Here is a 17356-nt window from a genome sequence, read left to right on the forward strand (position 1 = left end):
TGCATACTGAGCATTTGCCTGCTTTCAGGCAAATCTGTCGGCTGCTTGTCGGATGTGCCATGTCCAATTTTGCATATGGTAGGACTCTTTCCTATCCGAAAATCAAGCTGCTCGCGGCCGTCTGATGCGTCAAATCTTCTTCTCATTTTCTTCCTCTTGCGCTTTTTCTTTCTGGCAAGATGAATTACTGATGAGGTGGAACTTTCTGTCTCGAAACTATCAGATGAAATATGCGTGATATGTCTCTCTTTTGACCACATCTGATTTTTATCATTCTTAAGTCCATCTTCAATCAACTATCTTTCAACTGAACTAATAACCTCCTCATAATAAGATGGAGCTTGTTGCAACAAATGAGAAGGCTCCTGATCTATTGATGTTATCCGGTTTCTTTCATTTTCCAATTGCTGAAACTTTTGAACCTGCATTCTAATGGCATCCATCTGTCTAGAGTGTTCAACCTTTATAGCACTAATTTGTCTGGCATGATGTTCTTCCATGTCTTTTATTACTTTAACATTTTCTTCCTTTATGTTCATCAAGCAATGCTGCATGGAATTTATTTCTTCTTCATGATTCGCTTGCATGTTTCCAATTTCTATTTCATGTTTAGTTTTCATGGCTTCAATTTCCTTAGCATGCTGATTTTGCGTGTCCTCAATCTCCTTATTACGTTTCTCCAGATGGGTGCGTAAAGTTTTAACATCATTGATAAGATTAGTTTGGTTGCTTTCCATATTTTTCACCAACATCATTAAATCTCGTATTATTTGCTTTTGCTCTTCCTTTTCATTGTCATTTATCCCTGATTTTTCACTATCATGAACTTGATCTGCAATAGTTCCGGTTGATGACACATTCTGATCTTGAACTCTTTCTTTCTGTTGCACAATTTTAGGGGCAGAAGGCAAGCTGTTTGGACTATCATATCTATCTTTAAAAGCATTGAGAATGTCTTGTAAAGAAGTGAAAAAATCATTAGGAAAATTATTAAACCAATTCAAGGCATCACCCTCTAAATAATGGACAAATAGACGCATCTTGAAATCTTCATGATTATATTGAGGAAGTCTACAATATATGGTCATTACACAAGTAAACATGTTTAAATGATGTCTAACAGCGACTGGATCATCACCCGAGAACTTAAATAATTTAGAAATGGCCTCTTTCGGAAGATCATGGAGATTATTAGTAAAATGACATGGTTTACATGAATAATCCATGATGAACAACAAGGGATCAAATGGATGATAGAAAGAGATGTTTGCTCAAGAGAATTAAGAGATGAGAGAAGTGGAGTCGCCACTTGAACAATGAAACTGATTCTAGGATCCAAAAAGTAACCACAAGCAGATATGAGGAGAGCTTCTTGTCTGGGAAAAATGAGAAAGTGGAGTCGCCACCCAAACAGGAAACAAACCCAAGAGGCGGTGCTGATATGTGATGAAAAGATGCCAAAATATTGAATCTGCCAGCTCAACTGAGAGATGAGAAAGATGAGAAGATGAATGATTGTCGTTTGAAACACCGAGAACAAAGTGTCCCCGACAACGGCGCCAAAAAGTGTTGTCGCGCGGATTGACACGACAACGCTCGGATCGGGGGCTGTCACTCTGATCCCCGATCCCTCCGTTTAAGCCTGTCTCCCGCGGCTAAGGGGGGTAGACCCTGTGAGGTGATGGAGGCCAACTGCCAAACAGTTGGGCTGGGAGACGAGATGCACGATTGAGATAAGCACTAAAATGATTTAATGAGTTGAGCAGACCAGTGCCTTAAGAGATCTAAATGATTACTAGCTGGATGATATAAGAACATGAACTACAGACAGCAATCATCATCAGATAAAGAGAGCAATGCTTTAAATATCTAGTAAAACCACAAAGCTCTTCAAACAACAATATCCAGCAAACTAAGAGAAATAAATTTCTTTAAATAATCAATGAAACCAGATATCTATTTTGTGTTCAGATCTCAGTGTGAAAGATATGCAGTGATAAGCAACTGAAGGTGGTAAAAGTAACTCTCCACAAAAAGGAAACTTTTTATGCTTTTTCAATTTTTTTTTATTTTTTTTTTTGAAAACTTAAATAAAAATATAAAAATCAAATCTAAAATTTTAAAATCTCTAAAACCTAAGTCTAAAAAAAAAATTAAAATCTAAATTTAAAAGCTAATCAAAATAAATAAATATATATATATATATATATATTTTATATTAAACAAAATCTAAAAAAAATAAAAAGGAAATCTAAGAGAATAAATCTAAAACTAAACTATTTCTTTGTTATTTTTCCCTTTTTTATTTATTTTTTATTTATTAATGAAACTAAATCTAAAATTTAGCAATTATAAAAAAAAAAAAAAAAAAAATAAAAATAAAAGTTAAATCAAAACAATGCCAAACCAACGTAATAAAATGAAATCTAAAAATTTAAAAGAAAACTACGCTAACCTTTCGTTCCCCCTTTATATGTGATAAAACTAAATCAAATAAAAAAAAGACAAACCCTAACTACATGGTGTCAATAACCACGCAGAAGAAAAACGAAACAAATAAATTTATGAAATCGACCGAATGCGTGAGCCTCAGCCTCAAAAGACACGAAAGCGATTTCTTGTTACAGGTTTTGCAAATTTGTGAAGGGCGTGAACGCGGGTATGAATGAAGGCTGAGCAAAATTGCGGCCACGCGAGATCAGTAACCAGCCAAAACTCTGAAAGGAATCGCGGCAAAGGAAAAAAAAAAAAGAAACAACACGTAACCTTGCTCTGTTGCCAAAGACTGAACGCTCAAATAGAGAGCTCGAGCACAGGTGATGACGGATAAGGAAGGAACAGCGATCTTTCAATTTTAAGGACCGACGCATACAACCATATGCCAAAGACTGAATACGATCCCTTCATGCGAACGCAGAGAGATAGACTGCCGACGCAACCCTAGACCACATAACACAAAATGAAAGGCAGCAAACGATAGTAACTATAACGACAGACCCATAGCCCTGAGGAAAAGAAATAAGTCGATGAGAGAGGCTGTCGGCGATTCTGGAGAATCGACTTAAGCTTGCAATCATATGCAAAGGCAGCGGCGAAAAAAAAAAGAAAGGATTAACTGCGATGATATTCAGATAACAACCCGAAAATAAAAAGGAAAAACCACTGAGTCGTAACCCTGAAAAATCCGAAAGTTTGAATATGCATAAGATTTCAATGCGTAAACGAAAATCGTTTGAAACTCATCTGAGCGTGGCTTGCCTGGCTTGATGAAATTGTTCAATGCGTTTCACCAGAAATCAAAATAGAAATTACTCAAATCAAAACCCTAAGTTGCATATACATTCACGCTTCCACTACGCTTCAAAAAAAAATTTCTCTGTCGTTTTTTAGTGATGTGCTTGCAGGTTAATGAAGACAGCAGGGTTTTGGAAATACCTGGGATGATCTCACGCCGCTGTTTGAAAGAATTCAGCCTTCTTAATACTGCTCAGATCTGAGACGACTTGGTTATGGTGTGATTCTAATGGAGCAGCTGCGCAAAGACTGCTGAAGAAGCCTTGAATAACAACTGATCTGGTTGCCAATGTGTATCCGTTGCCTTGTGCGGGCTTCTAATGGCGTAATGCTTCAGCCGTAATGCCCACACTGCTATCCTTTTTCAAGAAAAACGCTTCAGCACCTCCCTTTTCGGGCAGGAAGTCGTGCAACAGATTTGCAGGTGGGGATGAGGCAAATATGCAGGTCCTCTGAAAAAGATAATTTGTATCTGAAACCCTTAAATCACTGAGATAGGAATCCTGCAAAATTTCCTTTTCTGGCTCTTATTTGGTAGCCTGCAAGATAGAAAAATAAAGCCCGCAGATATATGCAAAAAATTTTAAGTAAAACCTTTCAAAATTAACGTGAAATCGCAAAATTTTACAGCTCTAGAACAGCCAGATTTAACCATGATTACAGTAACATTTTCAATATATCAGAGATTTGAACTTTACTGTGAACATAAAGAAAATCTCTCAATGTAAAACACGAAATAAAATTTAAAAGATTAACCCAGGGCACAAACAGCTGGGCTCTGCACAGAAAAGCCTGTGGGAGTCTGCTGGTTCAGCCCAGAACTTCCCCAAACGCCCACAACTACCCTTCACCTAAAGATTTCCTGCACACCTTCAGCAAACATCAGTAAAGAGGGCAAGAAATGCTGCTAGATTTCAAGAAATAATGGAGATACCTGCCATTATTTCAGAAACCATACAACATTCAAACCCTAGCACGTGAGCAAGCTACCTGTACTCACAATACTCTGAAAACCAGCTATTATTAACTGCTGAAAACTGAAATATGCAGAAAAACAAACATCTCACAGCAATTCCAGAGAGTAACACCAGCCAGTTTTGAACCCCAAAGTCTTTTTATTAACCAGAAAATCAGATTACAAGAGAGCTTTTCAGTACAGACTCACAGATCAGATAAAACTGTAAAATGACCCCCTAAGACCCTATATAAAGGAAATGATCCCAACGGCTAGTTTTGAGTGATCCATGTTGAAGCGATCTCGATCGTCGATGAGGGTTAAGACATCTCTTAATCTCATCCGTCGATTTTATCAAAAAAGATATTTGCATGCATTCACAAAAATATTATTATTTTATTGTTTAGGGTTTTTGCTTTATGTTTTTTTAAATTTTTTTTATTATTTTTTATTTATTTCATTTTTTAATTTTTATTTATTTTATTATTTCCTTATTTTATTCATTTTTTAATTTTTTAATTCATTTTAAGATGGATCATCGAACTAAGCCGTTGGAAACATCACCTAGGACCTAGGACTTAGGACTCATGAGGGGATTTACAACATTTTTCAACCCTCAAGACACATTTCATCATGATTTTTTACAATTTACATCTCAAAGGGATGAACCCACTTAATACAGACCCTCATAGAACACCCAGTTCTGCGACACAACTATAATCTAGCAGATTAACATACTAAGATTCTCCTAAAGTTCTAATGACGAAATCCATCCCGGCTTTGGGGTCAGGTTTGAAGGAAAACTCTGCCGATCGTAGATCGGTGAGACGAAAAACCTCCCGGGATGCAGATCATCATTAGAAAGTTAGGTCCTCCTAGACAACTTTACATACATGACTCTGATCTGCTTAGATTATTTACAATTTATACATGCAGACTGGGTTTGCAACAAAAATGATCAAGCTGTTGATGACTGTAGGCTGGCACGGACACGTCGCTCAGGAGCTACCCTTCTCTGCCAACAGAAAGGAGGTGTACTGCATGGGTAGTTGACCGGTAGTGGTCAACACAGAGCAAAACCCCAATCCGTACGTGCGAGCTTTGGACCCTACAATCTCAGACCTATACGAACCAATCTTCGCGAACCAACTTCAGACTTGTGCGAGCCAAACCAAAGAAGAGAGAAGAAGAGAATGCTTGATGATGATCTCCAAATGAGGGTCACTTGACTTGTATTTATAGCCATCCAAGGGTGTCCAATTTCCTTTTAGGGCCGACCTGTCCTTTTGTGCACATGTGGGTTTCCATAATAAAATTATATTTTTCCTCAACCAAATTAAATTCTTCCAAGGGCTAGGAGGGGTCTTTCTTGATGAGGAAGATTGTCCAAAGGAAGGAATCCGTCCCTGAGCTACCAAAAATTAACATCAAAACCCGAAATGATGCCTTATTCCTTCTTTTCCAACTATAGGGCGATAAATTTAGTTCAACTCTCAATATATACAAAATTATCTCGATAAATTAAATTAGGGAAAATTATTGTGATAATTCTTAGTGATATTATCAAGAAGTTTGATTTCAATGATATTACCGCAATAACTTCAATAATGTCACGATAAATGTAACACTTCTATTAACAGCCAATCGAGATCATGAAAAAACTTGTTCACTTTAAACTTGTATTGTTGTTGATAATGTGTGTATTGATGTTTGAAATGTAGATGAGAATTGAGATAGAAAATTTGTTCTACATAGATGATGATAGGATAACTTTGATAAATTAGAAAAGATGAATTTTCATATGATCTGATCTATAAGACAGCTTGTGATGGCTATGAAAGTGATGATTAAAACTTCAAAACCTACCCTTTAATAATGCAACTAACCTTGATATACAAATATAACCAATTTTCCACCAAGTTTCTGAGATGGGGGGGATGCAATAACACGGAGATGCACAAGGGGGATGTGTGGGAGCACCCCAAACTTTTAGTGAAAATCATGGGGAACATTAATATGTGTGTGTGTGTTTGTGTCACATTCAAATTCAATAATGACATACATTGATTCATAAATCATAAATGATTCAATGAAATAGAAATAGTAAAATATTGTATGCATTGAATTCATCACTTAGTATTCTAGAATATGATTAGTACTAAGCAAAATAGTAGATGTTAAAGTCTAAAGACTGGAATAGTTAATTGAAATTACTCAAACTCAAAAATAGTAAAGAGTGATGAGTCAACGGCTTGGTTGAGGTCATTAGTATCTAGGTCAAGGCTCAAAAGTTAAAACTGAAAATGAACAATAGACAATGAACCAAAGTTATCAAAATCAGATCAATGATCAAACTAGTTGACCCCAAAATACATAAATATTCAAGTTTTGAAAAAATGCTTAAATATTAATGCGCATCCATATGAATCCAAACCATTATACACAAAATGCAAAGTTTCTTGCCTATATGGCAAGTTAGGGTGCACATAACTAAAATAGCACTGGATACAATCCATCTTTGAACCAAAAATACATCAACAAAGAGGCTCTTAGATGGCCTCTATAGTCCAAAAAAAATCATGCTACAACAAATACCTACAGATGATCAAAATCATTGCCTATATTGGGATCCTCATCATCGATATCACCCTATAAGCATTAAAATAAGATAGAAAAAGCTTAATATGTCAAATCAAGATTTTGTTTGAATGATGGGTACATTTTTACTAGGGTCGTGATAGAGGATTTCAACAATCAACGCCACCAACATCAAGGTACATAGAGGGCTTGGTGTTCTTGATTACATTTCAGTTCTATACCCTCATACATAGAGTGGCATTCTCATTTATCTTTCATTTTTATCCTTTTACTTCAAGAATTTAGCATTACTATAATTGCATTGCATTAGTAGCGCCCTAGAGTTGAATACTACGCTTTCCTACTCATAATTGTAGTTTTTAGGCAAAATTCAAGGGGGCACCCACAAGCACTCATTTTGGTGAATTGTGCCACCCACATTGGGGATACATTTCTCCAAGTTTCCCCAAAAGGTGGACGTGGGGATATGTTTCGGCAAGCGTTCCCCCAGTTTTTGGAGCATGGGAAACATGAGGAGCATGGCCCCCACCTTGAGGAATGCTTTGTGGAACATTGGATCTAACAGTTTAGTATTATTAGTACCCCTATGAATTAAACATTGTACTACTAAACATTAGCTAATTTAGTTAGCATATACCACTATAAAAAAAATTGTGTTTCAGTATCTCTCTGAATTAAACATCGTACAGATAAACATATATTAATTTATTTATAATGACCAGTCTTAACATAGTGTTGTTATTGTTTTTACTGACGTGTATTATATGTTTTACAATTGGTCATAATCTATTGGCAAGCTTTGGGCTTCACATTATTGTTTGATTATAGAATCAAAGTTTTTATGAGTAATTTGAAAGGAAGTATACTTTGTCAACAATCTGTCTTCAACATGTTTTGTGAGGTTGTCTTGTCTTGAATATGAAATAACTTGTTGCTTCTCTTTAAAACTACACATAAATGAAAGAGGCTCCCAAAATAGAGTTGGAGCACATTTGGATTAGACAGTAATTTTTTACAAAGAAAATTAATAGAAGAGTTTTAGGATGACCTGATTTTTTTGAAACTTGTTGAAGTCCTAGCTTGCTTGAAATTTTTTTGGACATGCAAATTGTTACTTGAGTTTAATTGTTGATGTCATGTTGATCCTTATTCATTATGTTTTCGTTTATCCAAGTTTATTTATTTAACATTTCTCTTGCTTAACTTATCCCATGTAGTGATTTGGAGCGCAAACTTGTTGAAGAGCTTGCACGACTCAATAGCACTAGCAGATTTTTCTCAAACTTTTCCCGCCGTAAGAATTCCTCTTCTCCAAACATTTTAGAATTTCCAATTTTTATTAATGTATTACAGTAACAACTTAAATTTTCCTTGATGTTTGTGTAGGTGGAGACCAATCAATTAAGCAGGAACAAGAGAATAAACTAAGGACAAATAGTAAGGCAGCCACACAAGGCAGTGGTAATGAGTCATCCTTTTGGAATTCAATCAAGAATATGGCAAGGTATGTTAAAACAATGTTTCAATATGAAAATAATGTTTATTAACTAAATCATTTGTCTTATATCTACTATATTATTTGGAAGACTTTTGTCCTATTTTCTTTTGCCATTTTTTTAATTTTCTCCCATGTTCCTTAACATTTTACCAATTGGCAATTTTCTTTTAAAATATTGGCAAATTTTTATTATTAAATATATCTTGTAAGGATTGTTTTCTTGGCTTAACCCATTTTCCTTCTAAATGTCATTCATGATGCTATATTGTATCATTTTTTTCTTCTTTAGGGGATGCTTTATGCACCCCTTTCTTGGTTATAAATGTCTGTTATCATTTCTAGTTCCTTTGACCTATTTTGCATAGTTACTTCACTTGTTGTGTTTGGCCTCAACTCTTGGGTCCATCCTGGCTTGTTGGCCTCTTTGTGTTGTTTCAAGTTTCTAGTAAGTGAAACTCATTGTCAACAAGTTGTACTTGCCATGGTGCACTTGACTAGCAAGTACTCATAGGTCAAACTTATACCTAGTGAGTATTCATGGGTAATTGATACTATCAACAACTTTAACCCATTGATTTGCCAAACATTCTATAAGTTCCCATTGATACCTCTCATTCTCATGAGGCCTACATTAATAAATATTTTCACTTCAGTGATTTTTATGAAAAAGGCAAGTTCTATAAGTTGATAAAGCTTTGGTTTCCTTTGTGCCTTGGTTGATATTTGACAAGTTGAATGATGATGTGTTACATTCCTTGATGTTTTTACTTAGTACACTTGCTTATCATGGAGAAACACCTTCACACTTGATTATCTATCTTTCACGTGGCTGAGAGGTGGATAGTACATGATGACATATACCACCCTTTATGGAATGCCCTAGCACCCTTGGGCATGTTTTAGTCTTCGACATTGTATTGGCATCTTCATTTGATTGGTTTCATGATGGTGTAGAGTGTTTTTAACTTCCTTCTTGATCAATACTTCTAGCAAAATATAACTAATAGATGTGATAGAAAATAACATGGACAAGATCTATGCAGTAGGAGACTCAAAAGTCCACTTGGATCATGTTTGGTGGTTCTATCTCCTCTTCCAAGACTATGAATTCCATGTTGGCTAGCTTCTTTTCGTGACTTTGTTGTCCAACCTCCTAGTTTGTCTTTGCATTTCATCCATGTTTAGAAATATTTCTTGCTACTCTTTTGATCACTCAATGGATACTTTTCCCATGATTATCTGTAGTTTCCAATAGATGTCTATTATTTTCATATACCTTGTGTGTCATGTTCATGAACTACTCATATCCTGAAACCATCTGCCAACCTGTTTCTATTTCTATATCTACAATGAACTATGATTCAATTCTACAATGAACTATCGTTCAATTCTTGCTACCCTTTTAGCCTTCTCAATTTCCCTTCAAATCATTAGGGGGTATTATGGTGGTTATTTCAATAGAGCGATCTGCTGCTCTCTAAGCGTGAGAGTTTAAAGAGATTTTGACTTTGCTACGACCCCTCCTTCCGGAAGAGCCTCCTCCTCAAAGCATAATTCTCCAATATCAAAGAGTATTGGATTGAGAGGTGAACAGAGGGGGTAGTAGACTATATGAAACAGAGTAGCGATCAACACATACAAAGATAGCACAGAGCCACCCACCTGTGATATAGAGACCAATCTAAAGCTCAAAGAGAAATAGCTAAGGACTAGACTATTAAAGGAAAGAGTTTGGAACTTCAACACTGGAGACCAAGAGAATTAGAGTGATATCGAACTCAAAAGCAAAAGGACAAGACAAGAGGGTGGCCAACAACCATAGAAGCCTAAAGTTGACCCCTGGAAAACAAAAAAGAGGGACAACTTTAAGATAGAGACTTGACCATAAAAATGTAAACTTGCTATGCAAAAAGCCCCAAATTGAGAACCAATAGCACCAGAGAAGAAAGCTAAGATAAATGAGATAGCGAAAATCAAAGTGAGGATCACCTTTCTAAGAAGAGGTTGCAGAGGCTATCATGTGGTTGAGAGAGAGTCGAGATTCGAGACTTTAGTTTTCCACCCCCTCTTCGTAACCCTGAATACAAAAGGCTAAAGACAAAGATCCCACTATTATAACAAGGAGCTAAACATCGTGACCCAGAAATTCTACTTAAGAAAACCCAATTACAATGGTCTAGATGCTAGAGAAACTGAAAATAGACATTATAATTGTTAGTAAGAATTACCCATGTCTTGTTCACCAAATGAGGATCTCAACATAATTAACAATTTTGAATATGAGAGTTAGAGACCAGCCACAGGACTAAAAGGGGTCTTGGTTTTTGCTACTACCAAACTCAAAACTCAAACTCTGTTTAGTCAAAGCTATTGAGCCACCACACTAGATGAAGAAAGAACCATGAAGCTTGCGGCCATACTTAAAAGAGCAACAAAGAGTTGACAAACATCTTTCCATCCATAAAAGTTGGAGGTACTTAGTGCAATGATACCTTAATACGTTATGAACGAATCTTCCTCAGTCGAGATGGCAATCCTTGGCATTGAGAAGCACTATACCCCTAAGCCAAACAAATATTATTATTGTGCCCTACTCCATTGTCTTTACTTTGCGGGATGAATGCATCCTATTGGCATACAAATACCAGGTGGAAGGCTCTGTCACCCCCAACTTGTCCCGACAACATGCATTCATGGTCGATCTCTAACTTCTTGTGATCAAGAAATACTATGTTCAAGAATTCAACCCCACTTGTGATCTCCAAAAAAAAGAGTATATTGGAGCTAGCATTCCATGGAGAGCAAAGATTCTTATTGCTCAATTAAGAACTAACTCGCATCAACTACAGTGCAAAACAAGTCGGTGGAAAAGACCTAAAGAAGCTTGGGAAGAACGGGTGTGTACTTTTTGCACTTCTGGGGCAGTGGAATCGGAAAAACATTTCATTTTGGAATGTGATGCTTTCAGAGACATCAAAGATAGTTACAGCAGTATGTTAACATCGGTTCCTTAGCATTGTCTTTTCAGTGAGGGGACTATTAGAAGGTTGGGTCAGGTCATCATTAATTTGAATAATAAGAGGATTGAATTGTAAAAGGCAAAAAGCAGGGAAGCTAGTGGTCCCATAGACTATATCTAGTCTCATCGACGTTAAAATTTCATTTCATTTCTAATAGAGAGTCGATGGTCACCCACCGTGAGAATGAAAATTTATATAGTTATAAAGTTATTAGTATTTAGAAATATTTAAAGCATTATTTATTAATTAGAAACAAATAGAAATACTAATACCAACCCTTTTTATGTTAATAATTAATTGGTGTTAATACTATATTGATAATTTTTAAATATAATTAATTTAAAAAAATTAAGTTTTAATGGTGATACTATTATGCCATATTTCTAATAAAGGATTAATTTTGGAAATTGTTTTACCAAATCCACTTAATTGGGTCACATTTTAATAATATTAAAAATGTTTTAATATATGAATAAGATGTTATTTCAAGAAATATTTAGTGATTAGTGTCATTACTTTTTGTTATCTTGTAAAATATAAAATAAAAAGATGGTTTTATTGTGTAAAAATATTATAATTTTTTATTTTAGTACTATTGTTTTTCCTCGGGTTGATTTTAAATTTTATCTACAAAATTAATGAATTTTAAAACATAAAATTTTTATTAAGTAGGTACTTGTGTTATATGTGGTTGGTTTTTAATTGTTCATGGTTACGCGTTATTTCTTTGTTCTAATTTGATGGTTGTGGTGCTACATCATGGGTAAGGGTTTTCACTTATTGTTGCATGATTCAAAGATTTATCTTGAACTAATTATCGCACATTAATGATCTCTTAATTACATCTTTACAATATTCAAGCCTCCTTATTTTATGATGTTGACTCCATCACCCTAGTGGTCTTGGTAAAATCCACTATCCCGTTTATTCCAAGTTACCTAGATTCAAATATGGATTTGGGTTTTTGAAAAGCAAGGATCCAGATATGGTGACGATAGGCCAAGTACAAAGAATAAATTATAATTTTTTTTAATTAAAAAATACATATTGAAAATTCATAATCAAAACTATTTATGAATTATAATATTAGAACTTAAATCAGTAGATAATTTATAAATCTTAAGATTGAAATAATGTGTTTTGCCTCGTACAAAAAGGATAATAGTAAAGACAAAAATGAGTGTCTCATCAATGATCAGGCCGCTAATATGATAATGTAGAGTAGGCTTAACTACATATCTTAAATTGAGCATGCATCATCATCACATGCATATTTCAACTCTACATTGTGAAAATTCCTGAATCTAACAGATTAGAAACCCCTACTGCAATCACTGGTTTACAATCTCCTACTTGTTATTTATATTGACAAGTTATTTAATTGCATAAACATCGAAGTAAACATTATTGCAACCTTCACAAATATACAGATCATGCACTGAAATAAACTGAGTCAATAACACAAGAGACACCGTTATTTTTGGACAATTGTCCCTAGAAAAACCCAATTCGGGAAACCGGTGCAGCATATAGAGGGTTTGTATTATTAAGCAGATTTCGTGAATACAACTAGGGTGCCAGAAATGGCTCACCCAACAGAGAATATCCTCAGCAGTAGTACCTCTATCCGGAGACAAATATTCCGGCAAATCAGCAATCGGATGATCAAACCCCACAGTGACTCTGGTTGTTCCCTATGTTGGACAACGAAAGTTGCTCCAAGCACTACTATGGAACTGCGTCACTCCTCCAAGAGCTACGTCACCCTCTCTTGGCTTAGAATCTGTTGATCTGCTTCCAGTTTGCCGCACAAAATCTCCCCAGCGCTGCCTCTAAGGCCCAGCGTCAGCCCCTTTGGCTTCTGCGTCTCACTACGTCAGCTTTATGGCCTTTGCATCAGCCCTTCTAGGGCTTGTGTTGTCTCTCCCAGCACTACACTACCTCTCTGCTATGTATTCTTCAGCCTCGGATGAAAATTCCTTGTTGAACTACCCCTCGTTGCAACTCTGATCACTAACTCGATTTCCTCAGCAAACCTCACCCCAAAAAATCGAATTCTTTGATCTCTTGGTGTGTCTCCAACTGACCCTCAAGCCTCCTCTTATACTTTTCCTGTTGAGTCTTCAACGGCCGAGATTAAGTCCCTAATCAATGGCTAAGATTAAAATTGACTTGATCCTCGTCACTTAGAACTTTCTCACCCATATTTTATTAATACACATTAATATTTTTATTTTCCTAAGTTTAGACTTAGGAACTCATTAAAAATATTAATTATTTTAATAACTCCTCATTCGGGTGGAATTTCTCCAAACGATTTTTGGGTCTTGGAGATATCATGTGCCTTATCCTCTCCACCAATTTTCAAGGCTAGAGCACATCTGATGCTACCCAAAATCAACACTCCCTCTTAGCGAAGAATGTGCTCTAGCAATGCTTCACCATAGAAGCATCACACTGATCCTTCGCATCGGTCCTATATGCTGATGCTTGGCCTACTGCCCCACATCCACTGCATTGTTGCTTCCTATATTGATGCCCATGACACTGCCACTGCTATCCTCCGCATCAGTCCTCAATGTTGATGCTTGGCCTGCTACCCCACATCCACTGCACTACTGCTTCCTGTATTGCTGCCCATGACACTGCCACTGCCACTGCTACATCGGTACTACAACTCCCTCTCAAAAGTGTTGCCCATGATGCCCATAGAACTGCCACTGCTAACTGTTGCTTCATGTATTGCTGCCTATGATACTGCCACTGCCACTGCTACATTGGTACTACAACTCCCTCTCAAAAGTGTTGCCCATGTTGCCCATAGCACTGCCACTGCTAACTGTTGCACTACAACTCAGTTATCGAGAAGTAAGTAACTAAATTCACCCAAATACTGACATCCTGGTCAGTCTGGAAGCCTCGTGATGTTGAAGCTACCTCTGTTGCTATCCTGTGCTCCCTCTGTTGCCACTATGTTGTTGCAATCTCTTTTCTGCCTCTCGCACTACTGCAACCTCCACTACGCTGCTATAGACTTTTGCACTCTAGGACTGCCTTGTCACTCCATCACACCTTGCTCCACCCGACACCTGTCATCATGCTACTATCTTTAAGGGCTCCTGTAGTCGGATGTGATCCAAGAGTTTGGGCACCTCAAGGATCCTACCCCCTCTTTTGTAGTCCTCTCGAATATAGCTCCAAGTCTCCCCACCTCTTCTCTAGAGACGCATGAGCACTCATGGCACAATCGTCATCAGTCTCGACATCCTTCTCCACCTTTGCTGGAGCAACCTTTGAGTCAGAAGCTTCTCCCTTGCCTTTCTTCCTGGGGCACTGAGAGGCATAATGTCCCAGCTCCCCACAGTTGAAGCACTTGACCTTGGAGATATATTTCTTCTTCCTCTTCTGTAGCCCCTGTTGTCCCGTAGATGCGAGAGCTGCATCCTCCTCCTCCTTGATTCGAACTCCCTTACCACTACTCCTTGCCTTGGTCAATCTCCTGAGCTCTTCCTGTCAAAGAGCTGCCCACATCTCCTCCCATTGAGGAGAGTTGCTCTGCCCAAAATGCTTTGGACAAACATCTCCCACTCCTCGGAGACTGCATTTAGGGCAGTCTTGACCATGAACTATGGATTCGGTGTAGACCCCACAGAAGTAAGTTGGTCGTGAACCCCTTGCAACTTGAGAAGGAAGGTATCTATCTCCTCTCCTTTCTACATCTGATACTGTCTTAGCTAATTTTCTAATAGCATCTTCCATTGCACGGAAGATCCCTAATACAAGGTGGTCAGGGTCTCCCACATCTCCCTTGTTGTGTTCTTCTCAGCAATGTGTGGTACTACATGATCTTTGACCCCGTCTAGGATCATGCACTTGGCCTTAGCCTGGGCCTCCTCATATTTCTTCAATGGATCAGCGTCGATCGGTTCAACAACAACCTTCAAGGCATAGTCCTTGGTGAAATGTTTGTCTTGGATTGCGAAGATCCTGGCCTTCTAGATGACAAAATTGGATGCTCTGCCCAATGGTCTTAATCCCTCAACCCATTCATTGCCATCTCTGCTCCTCTTCTCTAGACTCCCTCTGAGTCTTGATTTCCCTCATGGAAATCCTCTGGCCAACCGTCGAATCACTCCTCTCCAATCCTCCTTTGTTGTTGCAACTTGGATCTAAATTTCTTGGCTAGAAATCTATCAAGGTAGTGCTTCCCTCTACCTTGGTTCAGTCTCCTTAGACATTGTTCTGCACCGAAAAAAACAACGTCCCATCAGCTCTTCAAATCAAAATCTGCACAGCTCCCTTAGCCTTGGCAACTCAAAGAATCTGAGCCCTTCAGGCTCTGCGCAATCTCTGTGTGGGTTGAATTTGCTCCTCCCAGCCAACTGCGTCAATCCTTCCTGGCTCAGAAAGATGACGTGGCTCTGCGTGAGCCTGATCTGCCCTCCTCTGCCTTTGCGTTGGCCCTTCTCCTAGCTTAGAGTGCTGACGCAGGCATTGCATGAGCCTCTGTGTCACACTCTTTGCACTGCGTCACTCCTCCTCTTGCCTCTTCAGCTCTGGAACAACGTTGTCTCTCGGGACAGCTGCTTCTCTGCTGCAAATTCTCAGATTTCTCGACTGGTGTCTTCAGTCGCCTATGATCTGCAATCGCTCTAATACCATGTGAAAATTCTTGAATCTAACACATCAAAAACCCCTACTGCAATTACTGGTTTACAATCTCCTACTTGTTCTCTACATTACCAGGTTATTTAATTGCATAAACATCGAAGTAAACACTATTGCATCCTTCACAAATATATAGATCATGCACTGAAATAAACAGAGACAATAACACAAGGGGCACCGTTATTTTTGGACAATTGTCCCCGGAAAAACCCAATTCGGTAAAATCGGTGCAGCGTATAGCGGGTTTGTATTATTAAGCAGATTTCGTGAGTACAACTAGGGTGTTAGAAATGGCTCATGCAACAAAGAATATCCTTGGCAGTAGTACCTCTATCCGGAGACAGATATTCCGATAAATCAACAATCGGATTATCAAACCCCACAGTGACTCTGGTTGTTCCCTATGTTGGACAACGAAGCTTCTTTAAGCACTACTTTGGAAGTGCGTCACTCCTCCAGGAGCTGCGTCACCCTCTCCTGGCTCTGAATCTAATGATCTGCTCCCAGCCTGCCCCACAAAATCTCCCCAGCGCTGCCTCTGACGCCCTGCGTCAGCCCCTGCGGCTTTTGCGTCTCACTGCGTCAGCCCTCTGCATCCTCTGCATCAGCTTTATGGCCTGTCAGCCCTTTTAGGGCCTGCATTGTCTCTCCCGGCACTGCACTACCTCTCTGTTATGTATTCTTCAGCCTCGAATGAAAATTCCTTGCTGAATTGTCCCTCGCTGCAACTCTTATCACTAACTCGATTTTCTCAGCAAATCTCATCCCAGAAAATCGAATTCTTTGATCTCTTGGTGTGTCTCCAACTAACTCTTAAGCCTCCTCTTATACTTTTCATGTTAAGTCTTCAACAGCTGAGATTAAGTCCCTAATCAACAACTAAGATTAGAACTGGCTTGATCCTCGTCACTGAGAACTTTCTCACCCATATTTTATTGATACACATTAATATTTCTATTTTCCTAAGTTTAGACTTAGGAACTCATTAAAAATATTAATTATTTTAATAAATCCTCATCCGAGTAGAATTTCTCCAAACGATTTCTGGGTCTTGGAGATCTCATGTGCTTTAGCCTCTCCACCAATTTTCAAGGCTAGAGCACATCCAATGCTAACCAAAATCAACATACATAATGAATTAATGATGGGGGGTAGGGGGTAAGAATGATGGAAGCTACAGCGGAAGGCTAGATTGGTGGTACAATATCCTTAAGTAGGTTGAGGTGAATCATAGCATTCAATGTCATGTTTAAGTCAAAGATCTCAAGCCTCACAGCCCACATCCTATTTAGACCTTTCTTATACTTTGGATTAGAATGTAAT

General features: G+C 37.9%; 1 protein-coding gene across 3 annotated transcripts in view; it reads left to right on the forward strand.

Annotated features, from left to right (window-relative positions):
- LOC149223527 (uncharacterized) overlaps positions 1-17356 on the forward strand; it is a 363518-nt gene that overhangs the window by 304985 nt on the left and 41177 nt on the right. For all 3 annotated transcript variants that reach the window (XM_089385853.1, XM_089385852.1, XM_089385851.1), the window contains 2 exons: positions 8065-8141; positions 8234-8351. In XM_089385853.1, the coding sequence (XP_089241979.1) occupies positions 8065-8141; positions 8234-8351 (195 nt within the window). The remainder of the gene's footprint in view (positions 1-8064; positions 8142-8233; positions 8352-17356) is intronic.

This window comes from Pinus tabuliformis, chromosome Q (genome assembly GCF_031772625.1).
Source record: "Pinus tabuliformis cultivar Carrire ecotype Pingquan chromosome Q, CPIR1, whole genome shotgun sequence".
In the NCBI taxonomy this organism is placed as follows: Eukaryota; Viridiplantae; Streptophyta; class Pinopsida; order Pinales; family Pinaceae; genus Pinus; species Pinus tabuliformis.